General features: G+C 36.2%; 1 protein-coding gene across 3 annotated transcripts in view; it reads right to left on the bottom strand.

Annotated features, from left to right (window-relative positions):
- Nucleotides 1-27028, bottom strand: part of LOC122566955 (terminal nucleotidyltransferase 5C) — a 170740-nt gene that overhangs the window by 32300 nt on the left and 111412 nt on the right. The window contains exons 1-2 of one of the 3 annotated variants that reach the window (XM_043724946.1): nt 26159-26373; nt 26037-26068 (exon numbers count right to left, since the gene is read on the bottom strand). The exons of the other annotated variants lie outside the window; for them this stretch is intronic. Coding sequence (XP_043580881.1) covers nt 26037-26068; nt 26159-26186 — 60 coding nt within the window. The 5' untranslated portion in view covers nt 26187-26373. Of the gene's footprint in view, nt 1-26036; nt 26069-26158; nt 26374-27028 lie in introns of those variants that run through there. 3 annotated transcript variants of the gene reach the window in all.

Here is a 27028-nt window from a genome sequence, read left to right as displayed (position 1 = left end):
TCTCGCTTGTAGCTTCGTTAACGATTGCCTTAAACCCGAGATATTTGAACGTTTTAATCGTTCTAAATAATCTTACCGCTTCCCTGATACCTGTAAAAAAGGATTTAATAAAATGAAATGGCACGATACGTCGTTATATGGGAACCGAAAGTATCTACTACGTATTTCGTAAGCGTTTAATTTCCCGCCTGACCACCAATTAATCTTCCGTAAGTTTCGAAACATTTTCATTTTTCTAACAACTGCGCCGATGCCTGTTGCCCAACAATTCCAACGAATTAAGACGAGACTGCGATACATTTCGTGACCAACGAATATTCGTCACGCTATGATACGCCATAGCGTGTTATGCCTTTGATTGGCTAGGAAAACGCTCAACATTGTAATTATCTGCAGCGTTGACGTTCTATTTTACAAATTACTGGCTCGTTAATATTTATTAGGGCATTTTGATCGAGGCCAGAACATCGAATCGATGCATCGAATCGCTCGAAATAAATTAGAACGATGTCTTGCACAATTCGCTAATATTATTAGTCAATAAAATATTGCGCAAGAAGACTGAAGAAATGGAAAGTTCGACGTAATTAGTGAAATCAGACTTATTCGAGATGCATGTACCCGATGACCAAAAATACAATAATAATTCGCTATAATCTACCGCGCAAATTTTGCAGAACGTCTGCCGGGACATTCTTTCGCTGAGTTTGCCAAAGTGTGAATCATACTCGAGATTATTAGCGCACTGGCGTGGTCCACGAAGCTCGATGGATATGGCGGATAAAACGAAACGCGTTCGTTCTTCAAATGGATAGAAATATTTGTCTATCCTCTTGGATATATAAATAACAATAAAATAAAAAGAAGAAACGTTCACGTTCGTAATCGTACGTATATTAAGAGGAATTCAAGTAAAGCGCGAAACCGTAAATCTGTTGCGACTGTGAACCAAGTTGGATGATAAAAACGTGAGTGTGGAAATTTCTGGTCGTCTAACAAACTCTATTACGATACTGTACGAGCGCTTTATATTTAAAAGCGTTATTTTACTTTGACCTTTTGCATGGCAGCATTTGTGTGAATTAATCGCTCGGGCTATTTCACGGATAAAATACAAAATATCTCATTGTTTTTTTTAGGAAATTTTGTATTTTATTCAAACCTGTCACTAATAGTTTCGAGCAATTTTAAATAATTCTAAGTTTCACGAAGTAACACGTTCTCGACGACGGAATATACAAATCTCAAGCGATTTCAAACAATTTTAAATTTCACAAGGCAATACGTTTTCCACGGTGGAAGATACAAATCTCAAACAATTTCAAACAATCTTAAATTTCACAGGGCAATACGTTTTCGACGGTTGAATACAACGATTTCGTGCAATCTAAATAATTCTAAATTTTTTCAAAAGCAATACGACGATCGAATATAAAAATTCCAAGCAGTTTCAAACAATTGTACATTACGGTTTGCAACGGTTGAACACAGAAATTTCAAGTGATTCTAAATAATTCTAAATTTCATAAAGTAATTCATTTCCCACGACGAATATGAAAACTTTGAGCAATTTGAAACGATCCTAAATTTCACAAGACAATACGTTTTCCACGATCGAGTATAAAAGTTTGGAGCAATTTTATACGATTCTAAATTTCACGAAATAACACGTTTTCGGCGATTGAGTATAACAATTTCAAGCAATTCCAAATAATTCTAAATTTCAGAAAGCAATACGTTTTCTACTGTTGAATATAACAATTTCTAACGATTCTAAATAATTCTAAATCTCACGAAGTAATACGTTTTACGTGAATAAAACAATTTCAAGTAAAATCTGAATAATTCTAAATCGAGAGAGAAAAATCAGAATTTGTAATAGCAGCGCTTCGTAAGGTTCCAGTAAACAGTACGGTGAGATTGATACGAAACAGGATATTAATTCTCCACCGAACGCTATCGCTCCTTTCGTAATTATCGCGCGGTTCGAATCGACCATTCGTTTGTTTTTCACGAGAGGAAAGACAAAAATTTCGCGATTTCCGTTTTGCTGTTGTGGTTTAGCGTTCGTGCCAAGCTCTGTGATCCATGAAGAGAAGGAAGAGAATTGGAACGTTCGCGGCCCGGAACGTATCATCTTCATCGACTTCGTCGACGTCTGATTACTGACTTCACCAACGCAACACTTTTCATCTTTTTTTCCCTCACCCATTTTTTCTCACCCCCTTTCTATCGCCACCCTCTATCCTGCCATCGTAACCTTAGTTTCATATTACTTTTGACACGTGTATCTTTAGATTTCAGACGGCGTTTTCAAAATATAATTTTGATACCTACTACAACGTAGGAATCAGAAATAGAATACATCGTTGATCGTATATTTTCCACCAGTTATGTGATTCTATTGGACTGGCAACTAAGTAATTGCGGATTTTGACATTAGGTGGTAATGACAAAATCCGCAATCACTTAGTTGCCAACCCAATATATCAACTCAGCGTCTACAAACGTTATCGCACCTAAGCATCTGAACACTCTTGTGACAATATATGGAATTTTATCAAAATATATAAATTGATGGCGAATTGGTAATAACGAAAAATACGAAGAAGCAACGCTTACGCGTAATGTTCTGTACAAAGTTACCACGCCACTGTAAATTTGAAGTATCTGTATGTTTAATATTTAAACAGCACTGCTTGCATCAACAAATGCGAAATCTTTCTGTCGACTCGAAAGGATGTCGTTAATTCACAAGTTGTAAAACCTGAAGCCAAGAGGTTTGTCGATAAATAATTTAATCGCGTGAACGAGATACTTCAAATAGTAGGATCTTCAATGAAATGGAATTTCCTCGAGAGAAAAGATTGTTTGATGCTTCCTCGAAACAAACCTTTCTCTCATCGAATGGTCACGATTTTCGAGTGGAAAGGAAGAAATAAGAATCCTCTTTGCGATCAAAAAGTGAAGCACGAGTCCCTGCGAAGTTGAACGTGGTTTCTTTGAGGATCGCCAAGTGCATCGGCAAGACAGAAGCGGACAATATAGTATTAAACGGGAATTATGACCGCAATAAACCGTTGCTGGTGTTCAGCTTCTCTATACCGGTTCTCTCATAGCGAACTCATTGTTTTCCAGATTTAATATCGAGACCATAATCGAGATTCGACTTATTCTTTGTTACGGTGACTGATGAGAAGAGTGTTTTATTTTTGTACAAAAAAAAAAGAAGAAGAAAAAAGAAGAAGAAGAAAGGAAACCTGTTAAGTTACGAACTCAACTTATCGTCTGCATATCTCTGGCGTTTCCGATGTTTGCACGTCTTTGGCCCGGAGATGAATTTATTATAACCAGACAAGAATAACGTTACTTTCTATTTTTTCACCATATATATTTAATATACCTGCACGAATATTATATCTGAAAATACGTGAAAAAGTTAATGTACGTTGAAATAATCGGTGTTTTATCTTTGCATCTTTCACAATCGTGGCTGAATCGAATAAAAATGAAACGTACACTTGTGTAAGTATCAATTGCTCAAGAGATTAAGCAATATATGTAGTACGTAAATTTTCTCTTTTAATATCCATAATACATTTGCAATTGGCTCTATTGAGCAACCAACGAATTTGATAGCTTGGATATCGCGTGGATAACGGTCGATGGTGTTTTTACTGAATTTCCTTGTTAATACGTAGACTGAACGTCGACTTATGATATATCTCGCGTTTCACAATATTCACGAAATTTATAAATAATTATTGAGAAAAGTATGGTACTTCCTAGAACTAGAATGTTATGCGTACAAATCTCAGGATACCTGAAATATTCCTCGAATGTAAAATACCTTATCTAATACTCTATTCAGATCTCTTGCTCTCGTTTCACCAGGTATATTCGCTTCAATTTCTCGCCACGATCATCTATAGTATTATTTCAACACACAGTGTAACTCTGGTGACTTTCAAAACTAGGTGACGAAGTGATTTATTATTGAAACTTTGCTCGCTACCATTCTGTCTTCTATTTCTTCCATTCTATGAGAAACAGAGAAAGCAATAAATATCCTTCATATCCTTCGATAAATTAGCAAATCCTTTCCACGGTTAATTAATGTAGGTATTATTCAAAGGAGGACAATAGAAACAAAGAGAGATGGCAAAAGAAGAAAGAACAGAAGGAAGAAAAGTTGAACGCAGCAGTCTCTATAGGTGGAATGTACAGATCAATAACGGGAAGAACGTTTTATGCGACGCATTTTCAATGAATATAGACATAAGTACGTGCAAGTCAGAGACCCACGTCGTGTCCATTGAAAATGTATTGCATAATATTTCGTGGGTCGGTGGCCTCCTGTTGACCCAATGCATACAGCGAATCGATTTTTTTTCCGTATGAATGCTTCCAGACAGTTGCACATTTTACACGTAGCACACTCTATGTCCACTACATTGTCCAGCCGAATCGTTTCAAACACGCGGCTAGAAATAAACTTGCGCATCGAGTAGGATCTGTCGAACCAACTTTTACAATATACGATACTTTTACGACACCGTATATAAACTGTAATTTAGAAGTTTCGAAGGAAATGGGAAAAAAGCGTATCTTTTCGGAGGAGTTTGCTTGTCATTGAATTTTTCAAATGAAATTTTACACCTCGTTTGACATTTTTCTTAGAAGCTTCGGAATTAAAGGAACACGAACGATATCTTCAGACACTTAACGATGAGAATATCGTATTACAACCTTTCGACGAATATCTTCCTTTTATTATCACGATCATTCGCGAAATTCTACCCCTCGTTTCTTACGATCCCCTTTTATCCTCTCAGATCCTCTGATATTTCCAATTTCTCATGTGCCTTTCGGTTCGCTAAACGCCACAAGAAGTTGCTGGCAAAATTTTCCACCAATTTCCATCCAGCTATTCTTTCCTCAGAGCTTATCTTCCATCTTTTGAATGATCGAAGCCATTAAGTTACGTGCTACACAACCCGAATAAAATAAGTTGGAATAATATTAGTCGAATAGTAGATAGCCATAGAGAAGAACCTATTTATTTTATAAACGAAGCATATGATAACAAATTTCCGTAACATAACAGTAAATAGCTTATCACAGACGTAAATGAAGATGAAACAAAAAAAAAAAGAAAGAAAAAAGAGAGACAAGAAAGTGATAACGAAAAGACGATAAGGATTAGTCTCATGACATTAGAGCCCTAATCAGAAAATCAGAATTGAAATTAAACTGGTAACTATTTCCTTGAGTGCTGTTATTATTTATAAATATATTCCAGTGTAAAACTCTGGTCAGGTAATTTTCCACAAAGAAAGACGGAATAATAACATTTGCCAGGTAGAGCAGTAGGGAATGTAGGCCGACAAATGGCGCTTTGTACAACTGTTTCGTGACCGGCTATACCCATGACAAACGACCAGTTTGAATTCTTCAACATCCAATCCGCCATCAATTATTTATCAATCTTCTGCCCGCGAGTCTGATCTATAGACCGGGATATATGTACATACATCTTCGATAGTCTATAGCGTAGGCTCCATCGATTCAAGCGACGATGTTCGCACGGTTTCACATCGTTTGATGTGTTTTTATGAAAACTTTTGATTAAGCTGTGTCGTCTTTTTAGGGTATAATGAAATTCGGAATTCAGCACGAACGATCCAGGAGACAATCGTTTTTTTTTTTTATCGTTAAAATTGTTCGTACTTCTTCCTCTAAAGTATCGCATAGATAAAATAAAATTAGTCTTAGTTGGACATTTTGGAATTTTAAATAGGTCGCCAAGTGGAAAAATGAATGCAATGCCTGTTCTAAATAAAATGATTGTTCATTTATTTCGTTATTAGTTCTATTGCCTGATCGATCGTTGGTTTATTCAAACAGAAGAAAGGATTGCTTCTTCAGTCGCAACATATGGTAAAAGCAGTTCTTATTGATTCTCAGCGATGTCAACCTACTAAACTTTTCAGATTCTTCATCCGCGAAAACACACGAATAAACAAATAGAATCTGAACGAATGAGGAGTTTACAGCAGCATGTAATTACCATAATCAGCGCTCTGAATATGCATTTTGTATACTTTTACATGCTATATGGGTTCTGTGCACCGTTCCATATTTAAATTTTCCAGAAATTCGTATCACTCGTAGCCTAGTCATCGTCGGTTATCGATGTCGATCGTTTTGTCGTTGACATTTTTGCCGCCGACAGTCCTAAGATTGCGCAACTAGAGGGCGAGAAACGATTCACGTCGACGCTGAGCCGTCGTGACTCGTCCAGTTGTCTACAGTCATCGATCCCCAGCAGCTTATGCACCCGGAAACCGTGCCACAATTCCACGAGGTAATTCGATTCGCGGCCGAAGGAAATCGGGACGACGACTGGAACCGTCCTCTCTGTAATCACGTCGGTGTAATCGCTTTGGATGAGCCGGGGATTGGCAAAGGTGAGGACTTAAGAAGATTGGCAGCGTGGAGATTGGAAGAAGATAGCGTTCTCTTTCGAACGAAATAACAAGCCGTTTGTTAGCTAGAAATTTCTCAAATGGATTTTACAGGTTTCGTCGCGTTCAAGGCCTGCAATTGGAATTTCGTTTTGTTTATGAGAAAGCACATTTTTAATTAGACACGGCTGTTCGTGTTGATAAAACAGGTAATAACTGTTGCGAACAGAATGTTTCGTGTCGAAACATAGATCGTTTATTTTATTATATATTTATGTTTATTATAAAAATAGTAACGCAGAATTACTATGAAAATTAAATTGAGAACGTTTGATAGAATACGGTGGGATAATACGGCGATGAATAAAATTAGATAGTAAAGGGCCAGTGAAATAAATAGAGAGAAATGGAATAATAGGTGTAATTTGACATGTTTGCGAGATGAAATATGCTAATAAAGCTGTGTTACTTTATCTGTTTTTTCTTCAAGTTACGTCAAACGAGAGGTACAACGCGCATAAATAGTTTGATTCACTTCGTGAAACATCGTCGCACGCTGTTACGTTTCCTCTCAAGTTCCGAACAAAGTTAATGTAGATAAGACAATGGGAATCTCAATTTTCCTTGTTGCAATAATATCGCTGCATACAATGAGTCAAGTTTACGCAAAGCCGTGGCGAGTCGCCGAGAAAATAAGAGTAATAATTCATCGTCTTTTCCAAATCGTTTATAATACTACCGATGCTTGATGTTGTTCTTACAGACGACAGAAGAAAGAAGCGATCTAGTTTCTTAAAGTCACTTACCTTCTCGCACAGATTTCAATCTCATTAGCCAACACAGGCAAACTGTCCTGTTTTATACTTAATTACGTGATTGTTGTTTCGATAGTTTCTACAGGCGTATCACGAGAACGAGTAATCAGATTAATGAAAGCGTCGTCAAGCATTTCTTGATTTTAAAGCGAATCATGGGATTAATCTTTCACGCCAAATTTTTTTAACAGAGACCATGTGTATCCTTATAGAGATTAAAAGATACAATTAACGAAATTAAAAGTGGAGTTTCATCGAAGTTGAAGATATGGATCGGTATTATAAGTTTAGAATTATAAATAAAATATTAAATATAATTGGATTGTTTTAACTGATTCACTTCTTCGTTGTCTGTTCTTCTGTTTAGTAGAAAAATATTTCTATTAAAAATTTCTGCTAGTTTCGAGGGGATGACACTTTGATACAAAATCAAAACTCCCCTTCGTTCTTTTTTCTACGTGAAACGTTAACGCCGCACGATTTTCATTTAAACACGAACAGCAATTAGGTTGAATCAAGAGTTGTCCAATTTCAACGATACAGTCAAGAGCTCGCAGTTTTAATTTACATCATTTCGTTGAAACGCTATTTGACGTTAAAAGTCTGTTTAACCTTCGACCAACTTGTTCCACGCACATTCCACGTTTCCATGTAACAAAATTGCTTCCAACATTCAACGTGATCATTTACAATCTTCCGTTGTAGCGTTGTCCAAAATTTCAATCGCAATTTCTGAATTTTTATTTGTGAAGTTGCTTCCGGGCGAATTGTTGGTCGTCGTTAAACATTGTCCATAATTTGGATACAAAAGAGAGAGAGAGAGAGAGGGAAAGAAAAAAGAAAAATTGCCACGAAACGTACACTTGGCCGACCTTTCGGCCGCTTTTACCATTCGGCGTAGAACGAAAGCGGAAAGAGAAAACGGGAGTTGGCGTATACGAAAAGGGAGAAGGCGAAAACACGCGGTCGCGACACGTCCTCCACGCTCGTGTAACGGTGCACAGAAAATGAAAGCGATCGTGCACCCGTGCGTCGTGCATTGTAATGGAAAAAAAGACGAACACCAGGGAAAAGGTTCCCATTCGATTCGCCGGTGCTATCCGTCCTTCTCCTGGGAACTGTTTCATTTCGAGAACGCGTGGTTTCCCCTCGTTAATTTCGAACGTTATTACTAGACCGCAGATCTTTCGTGCATTTGTGGGAAATTAAAGAGCGCGAAAACACGCAGGCTACTCGTAAATGGAAAAATGCATAAAATGTACAAAATAAAGTAGCTACGATATTACGAAACCTTAGAATATTTAATCGATAAAACGAGTTTCTGCTTAGCTTCTGTATACTGTTAACGGTGCTAGCAAAGATACTAATTTGCTGGAATATTCGCACTTCTATTATTACGATATGATGTTCTTGCGCGCGTAATTAATATCGAGAGATCAATTGTTAAGAGATAATTATTGAGAGAAACAATTGTGGAATAAAAATTTCGACGAATAAATGACGATTTTTCTTCATCATTTCGATATCTGATATTTTGTTAACATCGAGGTACATTTAAACCTGGAAATGTACAAACGAATTGACGATAATTGTAAGATAAAACAAAATATATAACAGTAGAATTTTACCGATTTGTACCTCTGAAATGACATAATTCATTTAGGCGATAGGAGTGCTGATTTTTATAGTCAGCGCTATTTAGAACTTCCAATTTAATTAGTAAGAGTTCATATTCTGATAAATCGTTTGAATGGATAAAACTTTGCATTAATCAGAATGTCGTTCCAATAAGTGGAGCTCTACTTTTCTTGGATAAGATACACGTCTTGTATATAGTTTATGCGTCGAGCTTCTCCATCCGACAAAAATTTGTGCAACAAAGTTTAATCTTCGTAACACAGGTCATCGTGTTTTGCAATTTCGATCGATTTAATTATTTAGTAATTATCTATCGTAAACTATGTCAGATAGTACACTACGTTTCTGTATACTCGTTACTTTTAACGAATATTTGCTACATTTCAAACGAATATCACGTTCAAGTATCACGATGTAACTAGAAGTTTGTTAGTTTATCGTAGAACTTAGGACGCTTACTTGAGATTTTCTATGTATATTGATTTTGGTTTGCAGTTTGCCGAGCAATTAATTCAACGTCAAGGAAGTCAAGATACACATCTAATTACATAGTTGCTCGTTATGCTCTAAGTAGCTACGCAATCAAAACCGGGCCATTAATGTAAAAGTTACTAATTAGTTATTGGAGAATCCTATGTAACATATAATTTAAATATTATATATATATAGATTTCTATACAATAATCCACATTTCTGTAGGACGTAAGATTTCAGTTTCATATTTTCTCAATCGCGTTTTTCAAAAAATGAAAATACCAAATTCTACGATATTTAGATGTAACAAACAAATGTACGCTTCGACAAGTACATCCACGTGGTACAAATATCAGAACAATTAATCGTAATGCGCTATCGTAATTATTAATTACGAGGAATTATAAAGAAACCGGTGTAAACGGAATGATGAAACTCTTTTCACAATCCATCCGTGAAAATTTGGTTTGCAAAGCGATTTCACGAACCGCTAAGAACAGACGAAAAAAGAAAAAAAGAAAAGAAAAAAAGGAAGCGAAGAAAAATAGAGGAGGAGGAGGAGGAGGGAAAAATGAGAACAACGAGGCCCCTGACAGAGACGATCTTAATTACATTAATTAAATTCGAAGTTATCACGGTAACGTAAGAGAAGGAAGCAGATTCACACTAATTACCTTGCGAACTATCGTTATGCGGCGTATATATGCGAAATCCTACGTAGCGGCAGTTGATTGCGTCAGCATCGAAATGAACAAAGTAATATGAAAGAGCAAAGTGCATTAACCGCGACCACAACGGCTCGATAAAATGGTAAAAACCGCGTGTGACCACGCGGTTCAATCTCGAACCTTAATTCCACTCGTCGCCTCTTTCTTTTCATTTATTTCTCATCTGTTTCCTCTTGAGTTATTAGGTCGTTGTTTACGATCAATATTATCTACTAAATTTACCTCGTTTATTTCTCGTTTATATCTTCATAAATTATTGGGTTGATACGTATGACCGATACCGTCTGTTGAATTATGTAGCATTATCGTTTATCGTCAAAGAAATATTAATTGTTCCGTTATGATTATGCGATGTATTACTTTAACCTTTCCATGATTTCATATTTCAATATTAATAATTATAATATTATTATAATTCAATATTAAACAAGCAAACGATCAATGTATTATTTGTCTTTGATGAGATCGAGCTTAAATTATAGCGAATTATATGGCGAACATTTGTGTCCTGCGATTAATAATTAAATAAAACAATATTCTTTCAATTTGATGCAGAAAACATTCGGTTCTGTAGCTATCAAGTAGATGTAAGAATGTAAGGGCTGACCATGTTCGCCTCATTTTACTTCTTTCGCTTTAGATCTCGTTCGCAAAGCTTTACGTATTTTGCTTTTGACGTTGGCATATCAGCATCGAAGAAGAATGTTATTTACAATAATTTTGAACAAAGGAATTTTGCTTCGGATACTCGAGTTTAATGAAAAGTTTCTTCGAAAGACGAAGAGGGCAAGGTGCGTGGAATCAGATTCAGGGGAAAAGTGTGCCGGAGAAATGCATGAAAAATTGAACGAAAGTTGCGTGGAAGTAAGTTACAGCATTGAGCTGAATCACTGAATCAACACGTTCAACTATTTATACTAATTGTAAATTTCGACAACTGAATTCTGACATTTGGATAACAGACACGTATCTACGTCATTGTAACGTCAGTTAAATATTCGCAATACCGATTTCCATAATTGGCAAATTTAATCAGCACCTTGGCTCGTCCCTTCGTTTCTACAACAAAATGATCAAACTCTGACTCGGCGCCAGTTCACTTCCAAGCTTTTCAAGTTCATCGAGTTATCCAAGTTTCGTCTCAATTATCGTAATTGAAGAATTATATACGACAGATGCGAGATATTGGTAAAATGGATGCGAATTTCACCAAATATTACATAAATTATACTCGCAAGTAATTAAAAATAATTCGCTTTCCGATCGACTACTAGCGACGTGTGAAAATCTGCTATCGATACCTCGAAGCATTATTATAATTCTTTCATTATTAAAATGTTTTCGAATTTCCTTCGAGATTCGGAAAATCGAAAGTCGTCACAAGAGTAACAAATGTAATTTCCATATCTACTAGGCAACAAATACATTTACGTTTCCCATAAAAGGAATCCTAAGACAAGCGACACTCTAATTTTCCATCTTCAAGCGAAATATTCAAACGAAATGCGATGAAGATAAACAAGAAAAGTAGTACGCGTGTAACTGCATTATAAAGTATTATCGTATTTGTACCTATTAGTGCGCGACACGCAATTGTGTTTATTAGTTCAAAAAGTGTGCTACTTCGAAACGTTCTGTTTCACTGTGTGTCTGTGTTTCACACACAGGGACACGAGCGTCGTTGTAACCACCCCTTTCTCACAATTTCCATCACGTTCTTCGTTCTCGATCCGGCCGGGAAATCCGAATCTCGAATTTCCTGCGAATCTCTCGTTGTCTAAACGCAACAGGCGAATGGAAGGCTACGAGACTTTGGACAGCAAGAATCGCGGAAGAGGATCGTGAAAGGGAGCGCGAAAATCGAAACGCGTTGGTTGGCCGCGTGGCCGACGACTACGGTGCTCGGCCGGCGTAACTGGAAAACGGGGTCGTCGTTGTAGTACGATGGCGAAGACGACGTCGTGAAACAGCCGAGGATGTCCCAGTTTCACGGTAGCGGGGTCGTTGCACCCGCCATCAGTCAACGCGAGGTTCTTGCGAGCGCAGCGCAACGCGCGCGCCGACCAAGTTTCGATTTCGCGATCGCGCGCATCCGGGATACGTAATTCCTCGTCGCGGGAAACGGAATCGCGGGCCAACCGAACAGAACCCTGCGAGGAAATGCGGAATGCGAGCGAAACAACCAGGAAACACGCGATCTCCTTTCCTTCTCCCATTGACGTTCTATTTTCTTCTGCGTAGCAAGCAATTCATTCTGTGGTTGATTCATTCTCCGTTGAGTCGGGCGACGAGTTTTTCGTTGTCGATTGCCAGAAATACACAGCCGCGCGAAGAGAAGAGAACGTTCAAGATTGGAACCTGAGTATGAGTACACCAAGGATTCTTGTGGAAATTTATATTTTTATAGACAAATGGTAGAGCTATCAACGGCTAAAGTATAAAACTGGTATCGAGCAGATTAAAGGGCAAGGGATAGGAAAATGTTTTACATAAAAAATTTTGTAAGACGAGCAAGATCTTTCGAAGAATCATTCGAATTTCGAAAAATGCACTGTCGTGAATCTATGAAATTTCTACGAAGAATAATTGGTGCTGGTCGTTTTGATTACTTCTAACTAACTAACCTAGCGTTGAGAGAGTAGGAGCTTGGCAAAAATTCGACTAATCTATTAAATGTTACAAGGAGCAAACACTATGCGTTGAAGAGTACTACACTTTTCGGATATCATGCGCACTCTATGCATTTCTGTATCTTAAAATTTCTCGTAATTGCGTGAAAATCCGCAGCCTACATAAATACTCGTCATGGTGTCAGTAACAATCATTTATCGTGTGATATACAATAGTGGGCAATGCAAAGTTTTAAATATATCGATAGCAGAAATTGTTTCCAATTTTTGCGTAAAATGGAACTTTTATTGTCTGAAAGGATGGGAAGAAGTACTCGGTTCCATTAAATGCTAGTGGTTTAAATATAATTTTCCAAAACAGAAGCAGCGAATAAATATAAAATATGTACCTACTGCAGAACAAACGACTATTAACGATACAATGGAAAATACATAACAGAAAAGTTACTAACATTTGCGTATACAGAAACAAATTATCCAGCAACTTGAAACTTTCTTTTAATTCGGCTAATTAAATTTAAGTTAATTAGAGATTCCTCCCCCCGATTACGAGGAAGCATTTAGCATTTCATTTGCGTAATAATTAGGAGAAAGCATATGGAAGAGAGACGTTGCGTTTCGAGAATGCGTGTCAATACGATTGGATTCCTAGCGTGGGTTTAATGGGTTTCGTGGGTGGAAGTGTTTTAACGCTTTGCTTTTTGCGTACGTTACAATGATTTTGCTTGGAAGAAATATCAGCAACTAACATTTTTGTTGGTTCAGTGAATTGGACTGTTGGCTAAATCACATTAGGAGTTTAAAATTGACTAAAGATATTATTTTCTTCTTTTGAATTGTTATATATATATATATATATATATATATATATATATATATATATATATATATATATATATATTGATATATGATTGATATATATGAAATATATATATATATTCTGATTGAAAAATGTTAGAGCACCTTTCGTTTTTTAAAAAATGCTTCAATTTGTAACGTAGGTTGTGAATCTTAAGTTGCACGCATTTTTTAGCGATATAACAGTACTTTATACTTTTATATTTATATTTATGACGCTATCGACACGATTATCCTATGAAGATACCTATTCATCGATATAATATTCACGATGAAAATATTCACTAAGTATTTCGAGATTCTTGTGTCCAAATGTCGTGTAATAAATTTAGTAAAGTACTTTCACGCAACTCCACCAACATTCCATCGCGTATTTTACGACTTCCACGAAATATAATGGCATACCAGCTATAAGAGTCTTATTGGAGGAAATTGCTAAATCCATTTCGTGTATATGAGCAAGAAACGTATAAATAAGTATATTCTCCGTGATGCGGAGAGGAAGTTCTTCCCGTTACAGAGAAATTGCAATAGACAGAAGAAGAAAGGAAGAAGTACCCAGAAAGAGTTTTAAAGATGAAGGTGAAGGACATTTGAAAAACTAAAGATTCTAAAAGGAGGGATTACACGCTTGGGGAAAATGTTGTTTCGTAGAATTTGAGTTAAATCGTAGAAAATGTCGAAAGTTTTAAAGAACAATTTTTGCTAAATATGTAGTTTATAAAGAAAATATAATACTCGAAATTAAATTGACATTTCTGACGCAAAATTAATTCCAGGAAAGAATTTTTATCATCTGTTCGAAGCGATACGCGATCGTTCGTGTACGATTAAGTAAGCAGTAGATAAATGGTAACACTTTTAGATTTGATTTTTAAATTAAAAAGTTAATTATATATACTATATAATAAGATAATATTGTCACAGATGTTATCGATTATACACAAGCTCAGGATAAAAAATATCAAGTCACTTCGTGACGATACAAGTATTTTAAAAAATTGGCTATTGAAATAGAAGGATTTACTCGAACAATAGAATAGAAAGAAGGAGAGCAGAAAACAAAAGGGATGATATCATAAAATAATTAAAAAGATTACTTGCTGGAATTGTCTCTTGTTACACAATTATTCAGAGAAACTCGATAATGGAATAAACGAGTGTATTAAAATGATACAGAATTCAACAAACTCAAGTAGCTAGACCGTCGTCAAAGTTAAAGAAGAACGTTTTACAAATGAATTAGGAAACCAGTAATTAAACAACGAGAGAAGACACCAGCTAACGGAATCACAGAATTTCTCACACTAAAATCCTCTTCTAACGTCTCGACTGAAGATTAAAATATACGTACAATTTGTCATTAAAATAACATGAAGAACAATTTCGTAATCAAATTGACTGGCTTGAGCGAGACAGAAGAATTCGAGCAACGATGGAACAGTCCCAAAGAACGAAGAAATACGCGAGTTAAAAATTCAGAATTGCGAGAACGAATTGATCGAATCCCATGGGATTAAGTAAGAGAATACGAATAAGAAGAGCAAATACAGAACAAGTATTCTTCCATCAACGAAGCCTGTAATGAAAAGCGAAAGACATCGCCTAATAGTGATAAATTGCAGAATTTCTCACACTGAAACTAAAACTTTTCCAAGACAGACGGTCGATTAAAGATCCAGAACACGTCTGGTCGTCGGATCGATACAACGTGAAGAAGAATTTTCTCGCCGAGTTACACTCGGAACCGACCCCTTTAAGCAACGACCGACACGCATTCCAGAAGCACGTCGCGTTTCCCTGGTACCCTTTCTATACGGCGTCTCTCGTGAAAGCGGTGGTCGAGTGTGATTCAGTGTAACGCGGTAAGCCGACTTATTACAACGGCGAGGAGGAATGCCATCTCGTCGTTTCCTCGATCCACGAACCGCGAAACTCTCGTCAGTGAAACTCTGAGGCAGCCGCAGCCGCCGACAATGCACGCACACGCAATCAACTTTTCCAATATCGAAATAATAACCTCAAGTTTCCCCGTAGTCCGCTCTAACGATCGCTTGTTACATGAAACAATGATTAACTTCTCTCCGTGAGATCCATGATCCTCTCCGTTGAGCTTCATCGTAAAAGGAGATGGAGAGGATGCTGGAGGAATCGATAAATAGTGTAACGTTGTTAACGAGATCAGGTTAGGTTAGCTTAGCTTAAGTTAGGTTATGTTAGGTTAGGTTACGTTAGGTTATGTTATGTTAGGTTAGGATTAAAGGTGTTGTAAGGTTTGAGGAATTCGTTATGAATGGTTAGAGAATTAGTGGGTGCGTACTGTTTTCTGCAGGATGTTTGCCTTGATGTATTTTTATTTCTCGCTGTTCTATGATTTCAGAAGAAAACGGAGGAATGCATCTTGGATAAGTAATGTGATTTTTTTTCTCAGATTTATAAGTATTTTTTAATAAGAAGAGTAGCACGAGCTGATCGTAAGAAGATAGCAATATTTTTAGCGATGGAAATTTTTCCTCGTTCCGGGCGAATTAATTTCGCCCTGTTCAAAGGGTTAACCGGACCGTGGCCACGGAAATAATCTACCGCACCTTAACGTTGCTCCTACGCATTCTCTTGCTTCTCTGACGTAAGAATCGAGCAACACAATAGAAACGAGAGAGAGAGAGAAGAAGAAGAAGAAGAATCGACGCGAAGCCGTGCTGGTGAAATGATTATGCTCTGAGAAAAAAGACGTCAGGAAGACGGCAACATGTTCAATCTTTCAAGCAGAGCGTAGAAGATTTAAATTGTCAGTTTATTTTTTGTCGAAATATATTTACTTCCAATATCGGATTTTATTTGCAACGTTTTATCATATCATTACTATCCTGTGAAATAACAACAGACAAAGCACGTTTTCTTCTTTTGTAGAAGAATTTCTATTCCAACTTAATTTTACACGTGCAGTACAAATTGAATATGTTATCTTCTATGTATGCTATATATGTACTATACGTGTATGTACATCAAATTCTCTAAATGATCTGAAAAATGATTTTAATCGATGGATACGGAAAATAATTTTAATCGGTGGATATGGAAAATTATTTTTCAGATCATTTAGAGAATTCTATGCACATACATATATAGTACATATATAGGATACATAAAAATCAACGTATTCAATTATAGATAACAATAAAGATGAAATTAATTTTAATCGATGGATATGGGAAATTAATTTCATCTTTAGAACCAGTGATTAAATACAAGCTCATGCGAGATTGAGACACACGAAAGATGTACGATCATCAAAATCTAAGACTATTGAGATTGGAAGAAGTATTCGTATTTCAATCGCATCAGAGTTCAACGTACAAGTTTCGGTTTAATCCTTGAACCTGTCTGGTCTTCTTACTTTCTCTAGTCGAACCATGCATGCAAATCGCGTACGAATAATCCTGGCTTCACGATATGCGTACGGCATTTGCATACATGATCCAGTGCACGTGGTCAGTAATACTGACGTCACTGGTCATTGATCTTCATCAAGCGTTTCAGAAGCAAGTGAATCATGTACCGTCTACATCTTAAATAAATCTACTCGTAAATTTTTAATGCTATTAACCTTCGTTAATGATATTTTTGCTTCGACTTGAAACTATTTTAAAGAAATTCTTTGGAAGGTTATTTATTTGAGACTGGATATTTATTTTAATCGAAAATCAATTATTCTTTTTTTTTTTTTTGCTACAAAATATTTAAAAATATTTCCTATTCTCGTTTAATTTAAATTCCATTCAACTTTATTCATTTCAACATACATAACTTCATTATATAGAATATGGAAATTGGTCGTACGATTTTAATCGGGAAGAAAAATGTTAATTATTCGTAAACAAGGGGACTAAAACGATATATCGTTTTAATTTCTGTTGTATTTGGAAGACCAGCTCCCATCACATTTTAAAGTAAATTCACGTGTACAAGGCATCGTTAACATTTCATTTTCTATAGGTGAGATAATACTGAAAATATTTGCACGCTTATAAGATCGTGGCGTTAACTAAACTGAAAAACGTTCTCGACTAACCGCATTAATAACCACCGCCGGGCAATTACGTTTCCAGCATATTTATGCTGAGCAGCGTGTTTGTTCGTGAAAAGTAACGTGGGTCGATCGAAAGCAAATATCGTTCAGCGTACTAATAGGTCAGATTTTAAAATTAGACGCTCATTTACATCCTCACTTATGCTCCCTTTCTCTTTCGTTCGAATTTTTCGCAGTTCATAACTTGAATAAATTATTCAGTGACATTTAATGTTTCGTTTGTTTCGTTGTAGAAAGAATGGAAAAGACTCCGTAAGAATAAAGATGATTCGACGATTGAGAAGGATAAACATACCAAAATACGATAAAAATAGAACATGCAACGAAATATGTAGCAATAAGCATCAGGATTTTTCTACCTTTTTTTATCGGACAAGCTCTGACCCAATATCGGTCCAATAATAACGGGATTGCTTTTATAACACGGATTTATTACTAAAAAAAAAAAAAAAAAAGAAAGAAAAAAGTAATACAGAGAACCTGTATTTCATGAAAAAAATCGCCATCTACCAATTTCTAATTCGAATCATAATTGGAACCGGACAAAGACAGATTGGTATCAATCAGACATTATTAAATTAAAAATATCAGCAGGTCGGAGAGAAGGAGACGAGCGAACGTGATTACTGTTATGGATTTACCGTCAATTATGAAATATCCAATATGAAGATTTAGATATAGTAAATTAAAATTTCTTAATTCTACTGTAATAAATTCCAAAAAATGGAGATAAAAGACGAAGGATCGGCCGAAGACATCTACATAATCCGCAAGACAACACTGTCACTGAGACGCCACACGTGCAAAGTAACCGATCGTTAGACGAACGATTATATGGCGTCAGAGCATCGCGACGCTTGCCAATTTTGCGACGACGAAACACGAGAAGGCCTCGTTTCGTATACCAACGATTAATAAAGGTTACGTAATATAAAACCGCAATTTTTCTTTATTTTCTGAGAAGAATTTAAGATATGCGCGATTTCTCCACGATTTTTATAAAAATTTTCAGATGCCCAAGCGTGTCTTTTCGTTTGAAACGAAAGTGAGATGGAAATCGTTTTTCTTAAGACCTTTATGACCTTATTATTTACGGTTTATGACCTTTGTTCGAGCTTTCCATTTAATTGTAAATTCTTCTAGAAAAATGAATTTTTAGTAGAAAATAAATTTTCACCGGGATATAAGATTTGTTCTATCGCAATCTGAAACGAAAAGGTTTTCTCGTACGTATGTAAATCGTACGTGGAGGGTGAAGAAGAAAGGATCGCGAGGGAGGCAGAGAGATTGAAAAGGACTGGATTTAGATAGAGGATGAAACCTCAAAGGTACCAGCGACGACGCAGAGAAATCACGGCGACCTTCTCGAGGCCATAGACGAACCACCTTTTGCTGGCTTCGTTGGTGAAGTTCGTGGCTGGTCATGCAAATAGGCCAGTCTCGAGCATCCATTTCTAACACCTTGAAACGATCATACGCGAATCTAGGTCGAAATCCACAAGTGGTTGTCCCGTTCACGTTAGTATCTTTTTTCTTTCTTCTTTTCTTCTATATTTATTTTTCTCTCTTTCGTTTTTTTTTTCATTTTTATCGGACATTTTACCCATCTTTTTCTAACGTGCATACGTTCTTCGAGAAAATGGACTAGCGAATCATGAACGTTGGTTACGTACAGGAAATCGAAAGAGCGAAATATTATAGGAAGAAAAATGACAAAGAAACGTAGGCTTCAGCGAAGTGAATTTCCCTTCGAATATCGTACAGTGGAGCGTGAAAATACGTTTGTGAATTTACGCAGCTACGAATTTTCAATCTACTTTAAATATTTCTGTTTTTATACTTGCAGATAATATTTTTCCGGGATCAATAAATAATCGGAAAACGTCAGAATAAAATAAGCAAATAGCGAAGATACGTAACTACTGAGTGTATTATTTGTAGTAAAAGTAGAAAAGGATACTTGATTCGCTCGGAGGTGCTTCCTTCGCTAATGCGACACAGTTCTTTGTAGCGTAGCTTTTCAATCTCTGACTTCAGTCATTGGCTTTTCCGTTACACCTGTATATCGTTGGATCTTTATTCCTGGTACGTATTTAGCGAATAAATTTATTGATCATTCTGCGTGTATACAATGACTGGTGTCATTCATGATCGTGAAATCGGATGCGTAGTACGTCATCACCTACATTGGATCTACATCAATGAATATCGACGATTCTTGTTAGTAATTAGATCAAGAAAGAACAATTATCTTATACTGAACATTTATTTCTCTAGGATCGATTAGCTAAGCATCGTGTTAAATTTTTTCTCGAAGAAGATGAAAAGGAAAAATTATTCTTCTAGTATTACACAGCCTTTGTCGATCGTTAATGTACAAAATGTAATAATACAAAATAATAATATTTCGAAATTATGCTACGAAGCTGGAGATTGCAACGTACAGTACAAAAATTTAAGATCGCGAACGCACGAATTCTGCTTCCCAGTTGTGAACTGTGTAAAACATTCGACACGAAGCTCTGTGTTCGACATGATGCTCGTGACTTACCGATCACGCGACCAAGCAATCACGTGACAGACACACGAAAAGAAAGTAACGTCGATTTCATTGATTTTACGACACACGTATCGTCATCTGGCCATTTGTACACGCACGATCGATATTTTAACGATCGATACACGCACAAGAATGTTAAACACGATCCACAGAGAGCGAGTTTCTTTAGACTTTGACAATTTTGATCAAATTGACTAATAACTGTAGACAGTTTATAGAGGGAAACCTTTTGATCAAGGATTTTATTTCGAGAAGAACAAGCTACTTATATCGATAAAGTTTGGAGCAAATTTCAAACTGTACGTAGAAACTACAAGATATTTGTTGCATCCATATAGTATTAGTCAAATTATATTTATCGATACATATATTTAAATAAAGTGATATTAATAAACGTCAATTTTCAACGAGATAATTGCTAAGCTCTATTATATGCTCTTAAGATGGTTATTCATGTTGTATACTAATTTTTTATTAAATTAATTACTCTATATCTTGTAATTAATATCTTGCAACTTCCACATACATTTCACGATTTGTTTCAAATTTCACCAAAACGTAATCACGACAGTGGAATCTCATTCTCGTACAAAAGAAATTTCAAAACGGATCCACTGTTTCTTACAGGTAAGCGACTCGATATACTTTCACGAACCATCGTATTTCAATTATTATGAAATATTTTTGTAACGCGGCGCTTCGAATATCTATGCTTTACCATTATTCGCAGAAATTAACGCCGGCGTATTATCATTCGCGATCGATGCTTTGTGCAAGAGGAAGACGCAACACGATATAATCAAAGTGTGCGGCACGACAAACTTCTGAAAATCACAGCAACACGGAGCAGGCGTTTCGATACAATTAACCGTGATTGAAAGCGTGTATGCGGTGGTTTGTGTCTGTTGCATGATGTAATCAGCAGCCAATTAACGAAGCTGTTCGTGTTAATGGTGTCATCGGAGATTGAGTTCGACGATGTATTTAAAGGAGGAACTTCAGCAGCTCTGAGAAAGGGTGGTCGGCAAATTTACGAATAGCGTTGGTGTTTTAGCGCAGGCCAAATAATATCCAAATATTTATATTTCATTTCTACCGAGAAATATTTCGCAGAAATAATTTGAAATTAAATTTAGAATTGCAGACATTTCGAATAGTCTGATATACATATTTGAATTATGTAGTTCTATTTCAAACCGAGAATATTTTACATACAGTTCGAATGGTTGGAAAAGTGAAATGGCAATTGAGATGTGTTTACCAACCATTGATTACGATTGCTGCGATAGAGGGGCAATTCGGTAGGCAGTGTCGTACCACGTCAAACACCCAATCCCGAAACACCAGACAGAACACTAGACGGAACACCAGACCAAACTCGGGCGGGAGTTCTTTTACCGACGCGCTGAATAGCGTGCAATCATCGCGACAAAAGCGAAAAATAGCGCGGTCGTTGGACAATGCACGACTCGATTTAACTCGCTGTCAAATATCAATCAATGGACATTCGGTGAATGGAAAATTCGCCGGCCGTATGAACGACGTTCAGTCAACAAGCAATTTTGTCGATTACGATTTAATTAGTTGCCGGTGTTTTGTTACTAAAAATCATCCTACAGATGCTAATTTTTCTAATATCATTTTCCTACGTGGAAATATTAACCCTGTAGTGAAATTATATATCTAATGACAAAATTGTTTCTCGTATTGTTCTGATAAAAAGTATAAAAGATACGAAAGAGTAAACGTCTACCGTATATTCTAAACAAATTTATCAACATTTGTAATTTTATATCGAAATATAAAAATTTATTAGTTCGCCTGTGATATTATGCAGTTCTATGTGCTCGTATGGTCTGCACTAATCTTCCATTCGTCTTAAACAAACCGGTATTCCAAATACGTTGCATTTCCTTCAATATATTCTATGAAATTAATGCCACAAAGGATAATGGATGTTTCAATTTCAATTTTAATAAAGGTTGGTCGATGTTCGTGAATTTATCCGCGTTTTAATAACTATCGTCTAATCTACGTTCACGCCCATGACAACGTCGTTCGACGTTACGTTTGTCGCAGAGTTTAATTACTATGGTAATAAACGCGTGGTGGATACTATTTCCAGAACGAACCACCTTCAGCTTTCGTTGATAATTTAGTTCTCGTCGTTGTTCTTGCAATTAGCCTCTGACTATTGGGTTGGCAACTAAGTGATTACGGATTTTGTCAATACCACCAAACGACAAAATCCGCAATCAGTTAGTTGCCAATCCAATAGAACGTTAATGTATTAGGTTGTCCGAAAAGTGTCTTTCTTTTACAGGCACGCCCTTTACAACGACGCATCTTTATACAAACACGAAACCTAATCTGTCAAACGTTGTAAACTTTATCTTGATAGAATAAAATGGACCGTACGTAATTTGATAAAATAATATAAAATGGAAAATGTTGTGCATCTATTATCTCCTTATAAAACGAAAGAAACTTTTCGGACGACCTAATACAATACGCGTTACTTTTATCTGATTTTACATCTTCGATCGTCTCTTTCATCTGTCTTTCATAATAATCCGTCGGAAAGATTCGTAACATTGGCAGATAGTTTTCAAATACATAGAAATTTCTTACATACGTACAAAATAATTTCTCGTAGAAATTTCTTGCATACGCATATCATCATTTCTACGGCTTCGGTATAATATCTTGCATATATATAATATAATTTCCTACAAAAATAAGAACGATTCAGCGTCGAGCAAGCTGGTTTGAATGCGAATGATCGAACAGATGGTACATGCTGCGAGAATACAACGATTGAGAGGAACGCTCTCGAACACGCTGGTTGAACACGAGTTGAACGTTATCGCGCAAGCCGTCATTTCGTAATAGACATTGACATTACGGTAAAAGACGCAAGTGTGCGTTATTTGCGGATCATCGACCGCTTTTCGTCGTATTACACACGTGTTTCATCATAGTTCGAAACTCCACACATAGAACCACTTTGTAGATACAGTGCTTCAATCGCTTCGATTCTGCTCGTTTAAAATTCGTTTCTGAAACGATGCTTGCTAATTATTATATATTAACACCGTTCCATGTAAATAACCAGAAACGTCTGGACGTTTGTTCGATATTTATCGCGACTTCCAATTGTCAATTTTTCGGGTCGCAATTTAAAACGACTAACTATCACCAACAAGTTCGTCTTTATTTGTCGTCGCTTGATTCAGCACCCTTTGGAAATACGTAGACAAACTTTTAAAGGAAAATTATAACCAAACTGAAAGAATTATGTACAATTGCTTGAAAATAAGATTTATTTTGTTCATTCGTTTCGTTCATAAAATAAAAAAATTTAAGCATCCGATACGATTATTCTCAATTTTTCTCTCATTTTCAATTATAGAATTTCTCTGAGATTCTGACTGCTCCAAGAATTTAGGCTCACGGTGTACATTACGGAGTTGCAAGTTTGTAACGATCGACTCTTTCTTTCGTATTTCCACACTTACTTCGATCTTTTCCTCTGTTCTTTTCAACCGTAGAATATTTAGAAAAATTTGCCAAGCGTAGAATTTGAATGCAAAGTGCTAGAATCGTCACGAGACGTTTCACGTAAAAAGAGAAGCCTGGAACGTAAATGCAAAGGAAAGAAGCGAGCGATCTCGAATCGATGCGTCAGAAATGAGCGCGTTTCCGGCACAGCTAAAATGACACATCGTGCCTGCAACATGTTATTTACATCGTTATTTTCTGCACGTATTCGTGATCAATCGTTTATCTCGTGAATGCGAACGGACTTGATAAACATAAGAGAACGTGCAGCTACCCCGTTGCTTTATGCGTTGCGAACGATTCTTCGCGTTATGTACGAACGGATTACGAGCTAACGAGACGATTATTCAAAAAGCTTGTTAATCGATTCCCATTCAGTCGGCGACTCTTCGACATTGATTTTTGCATGTCGAAAGATTGATTCGATTCTTTGCTCTTTTCTCAAGCGAACGTGGCGACGTCGTGTCGCGTTAGCTTCTTATTTCATTCCGTTTGTTTCCTCCTTCGTTCTCTATCCCCAATCTTTCTCCCTTTGATTTCTTTTGCTTTTTTACGTCGATATTTTCCTTTACCTTTCTATTTCGATATTTCATCCTGCGATATTTTTAGGGAAATTTGGGGAAATTCAGCAGGAGCAGAATTTGCGCGGAACGTATTTTGTACCTTTTGTCAAATTTTTAATATTAAAAGGATACTTGAAATATTTATGGAAATATAACACATTTGTAATTGTAATATTTCTGCGTTGTTTCTCTTTGGTTTATTCCGCTTCCTCTTTCTCTTTTGTTTCTTTTTATACGTCTCATCGGTTAATTTCTTTTCATTTATTTTCGCTTCGAATGACGAGTATTTAAGAGAATTTCACGAACGTGAAGTTTACAAAGGAAGATTCGTAATTATTAGGAAACATTAAATACAAGGAAGAATGAGAAAATTCCTTTTAATTCAACCGACACTCTAATAGTATCTTTATATTTATTTCCGTGATTTCTCTCCCGTTCTTTGTCCCCTCACCCCTCCTCCCATTTCCCCTTTATTTCCTTCTTCCTGTTTCTTTAATCTATTTCTTTGGAATTTCCGTTTTCGCATCTTCCTTTAAACGTTAAAGACCTCGCAACAATTTTAGCGAATACTATGTTAAGCGCAGAGAATGTGATTATTGCGAAACATCGAGCGTAAAAACAACTGCGACTTGCTTCTGTCGAAGTTGCTACGAAATTATTTACTAGCAATTCGAGAACGTTAGATCGACAATCTACTTAAGACGAGTTTATTTTTAAAAACGGAAGGAGCAATCGTTATGTAAAAATTCGCAAAAATATCCAACTGATTCTACGGACAATTTGAGATTTAAATTACGTAACCAGCGAAACTGTAAGATTTATGAGCTTGTTGCTCGTCTGTAATCAAATATTGCAGCATTCTCGCAGATTTAAACACGAGTTTGTTAGAACGAACGTCACTTATTGACCGGATATTATATCGATTCGAAGAATCTAAAGGCCGTATCAATTGCGTAATAAGAATCGTTACATTCGTTCATAGCGATATGAGAATTAATGCTAATACGTGGATTATATCGATTTTTTCTCTGCTTCTTTTATGAAGAAGAATTAAGCCGCGCCGAGCAATCGAGAATTTCAACGTTGAAATTCATTGTGAAGAGTTAAACACGTAAACGTATTCTTTACCACGATCTCTCGTTAATTACCGACCTTGTTGATTCCGTTATCATCGTTGGTAATGGAAACGAGCCATTAAACATTCTGTACGCGCGATAAAATGCAAACTTGATGCGGTTCTCTATGTAGAAGTATATTCATGATCACGGTCTGTTCTATTTTTAAGTATTTTCTATTTCAAATTAAAAAAAAAAAAAAAAATGTCGCAACGAAATGGGATACTAATATTATTGGAGTACTTTTTAAATAATATTAAGTGATCTTAGGTCGATAGAATTCTTTTTATCTAATTTCATACTCGTTATCTTCTTTTTACATCGGAGAGAAATTACAAAACTACGAACTTACAAAAGAGAGAAATTTATTTAAAAATTATGACGCAAAAAATGAATTGGAAGATGTATCAAAAATTGACTAAAGGTAAATTAGAAACTTTATTTTAGCTTTATCTGGAATAATTCATTTGAAATTTTACGTATCTAATTGTTAACAGCGAAAAGCAAAAAGATTCTTAGAGATTCTTTGCTACGTACGTGAAATGAACTGCACTTTGACTGCTTGGAACCTTGCTGCGAGAAAAAGTAATCCTTTTATCTTTACTTTAACTTTCCATAATATCGACCAGCTTACAGATTACACACGCTCATGTACTTACATTTTTTAAATCCTTTTGTGCCTGACATAGCAGCGCATTATGTTACTGTCTCGCCGTAGTATTACGATATAATATCTTAGCATATGTATATGATAGTACAGTGGCAAAATTGCTATATCTAAAACGAAGTGCCTATCTCGAAATGGAATATTTTAATCTCAACATTTAAAACAACGATACCACGTAGTTTCCTCCACTTCACGTACGATATCTATCGAATAAATATTTACACAAGGTTAATATATTAATACAAAAAGTATTAGGAACGAAAATCTCGCGACACACCAACAAGAAGAACATCCGGAAACAATTTCTCGGAGATTAAAACCGCAGGCGATTTAATCGCTTCGACGAGTCGCTGGAATTCCTGGTAGCAGTGTCAAAGAGAAACATGTGAAATCATAGCGTGACGAAAACCAATTTTTTCTCGCTCGCCTTCGATAACAGGCCTTTTTCACTCGGTCGTGGAAAACATTCTTCCAAGTACAGCACGCGGCTGGAAACATGAAAATTCTCGAAGAACAGAAATTCGCGAACAGCGAAGAAAATACCTACACTGTGATATTACCGAAACACGAGGTTTTATTTTTATGTATATTCCTTCACCTGTAACAGGCACACACACACACACACCCTCTCTCTCTCTCCTCTCTCTCTCTCTCTCTCTAGTGAAATGAAAAATGTTAATCATCTGTCATCGAAGGATCAGGAAGAATTTATCCGACGAGAATAAGAAGTTATTAATCGACGTAGGCATAAAAGCTCAGGTTTTTGAAAAATCGTCTAAATGGATTTTTGCTTGCGATTAGGACGGAATTCTCAACGATTTCTAAAATGGTCGATGGACACTTTATACCACTATATTTATCG

This window comes from Bombus pyrosoma, linkage group LG4 (assembly GCF_014825855.1).
Source record: "Bombus pyrosoma isolate SC7728 linkage group LG4, ASM1482585v1, whole genome shotgun sequence".
Classification (NCBI taxonomy): Eukaryota; Metazoa; Arthropoda; class Insecta; order Hymenoptera; family Apidae; genus Bombus; species Bombus pyrosoma.
Note: the sequence above shows the minus strand (reverse complement) of the source record. Positions and strands in the feature narration are given on the sequence as shown.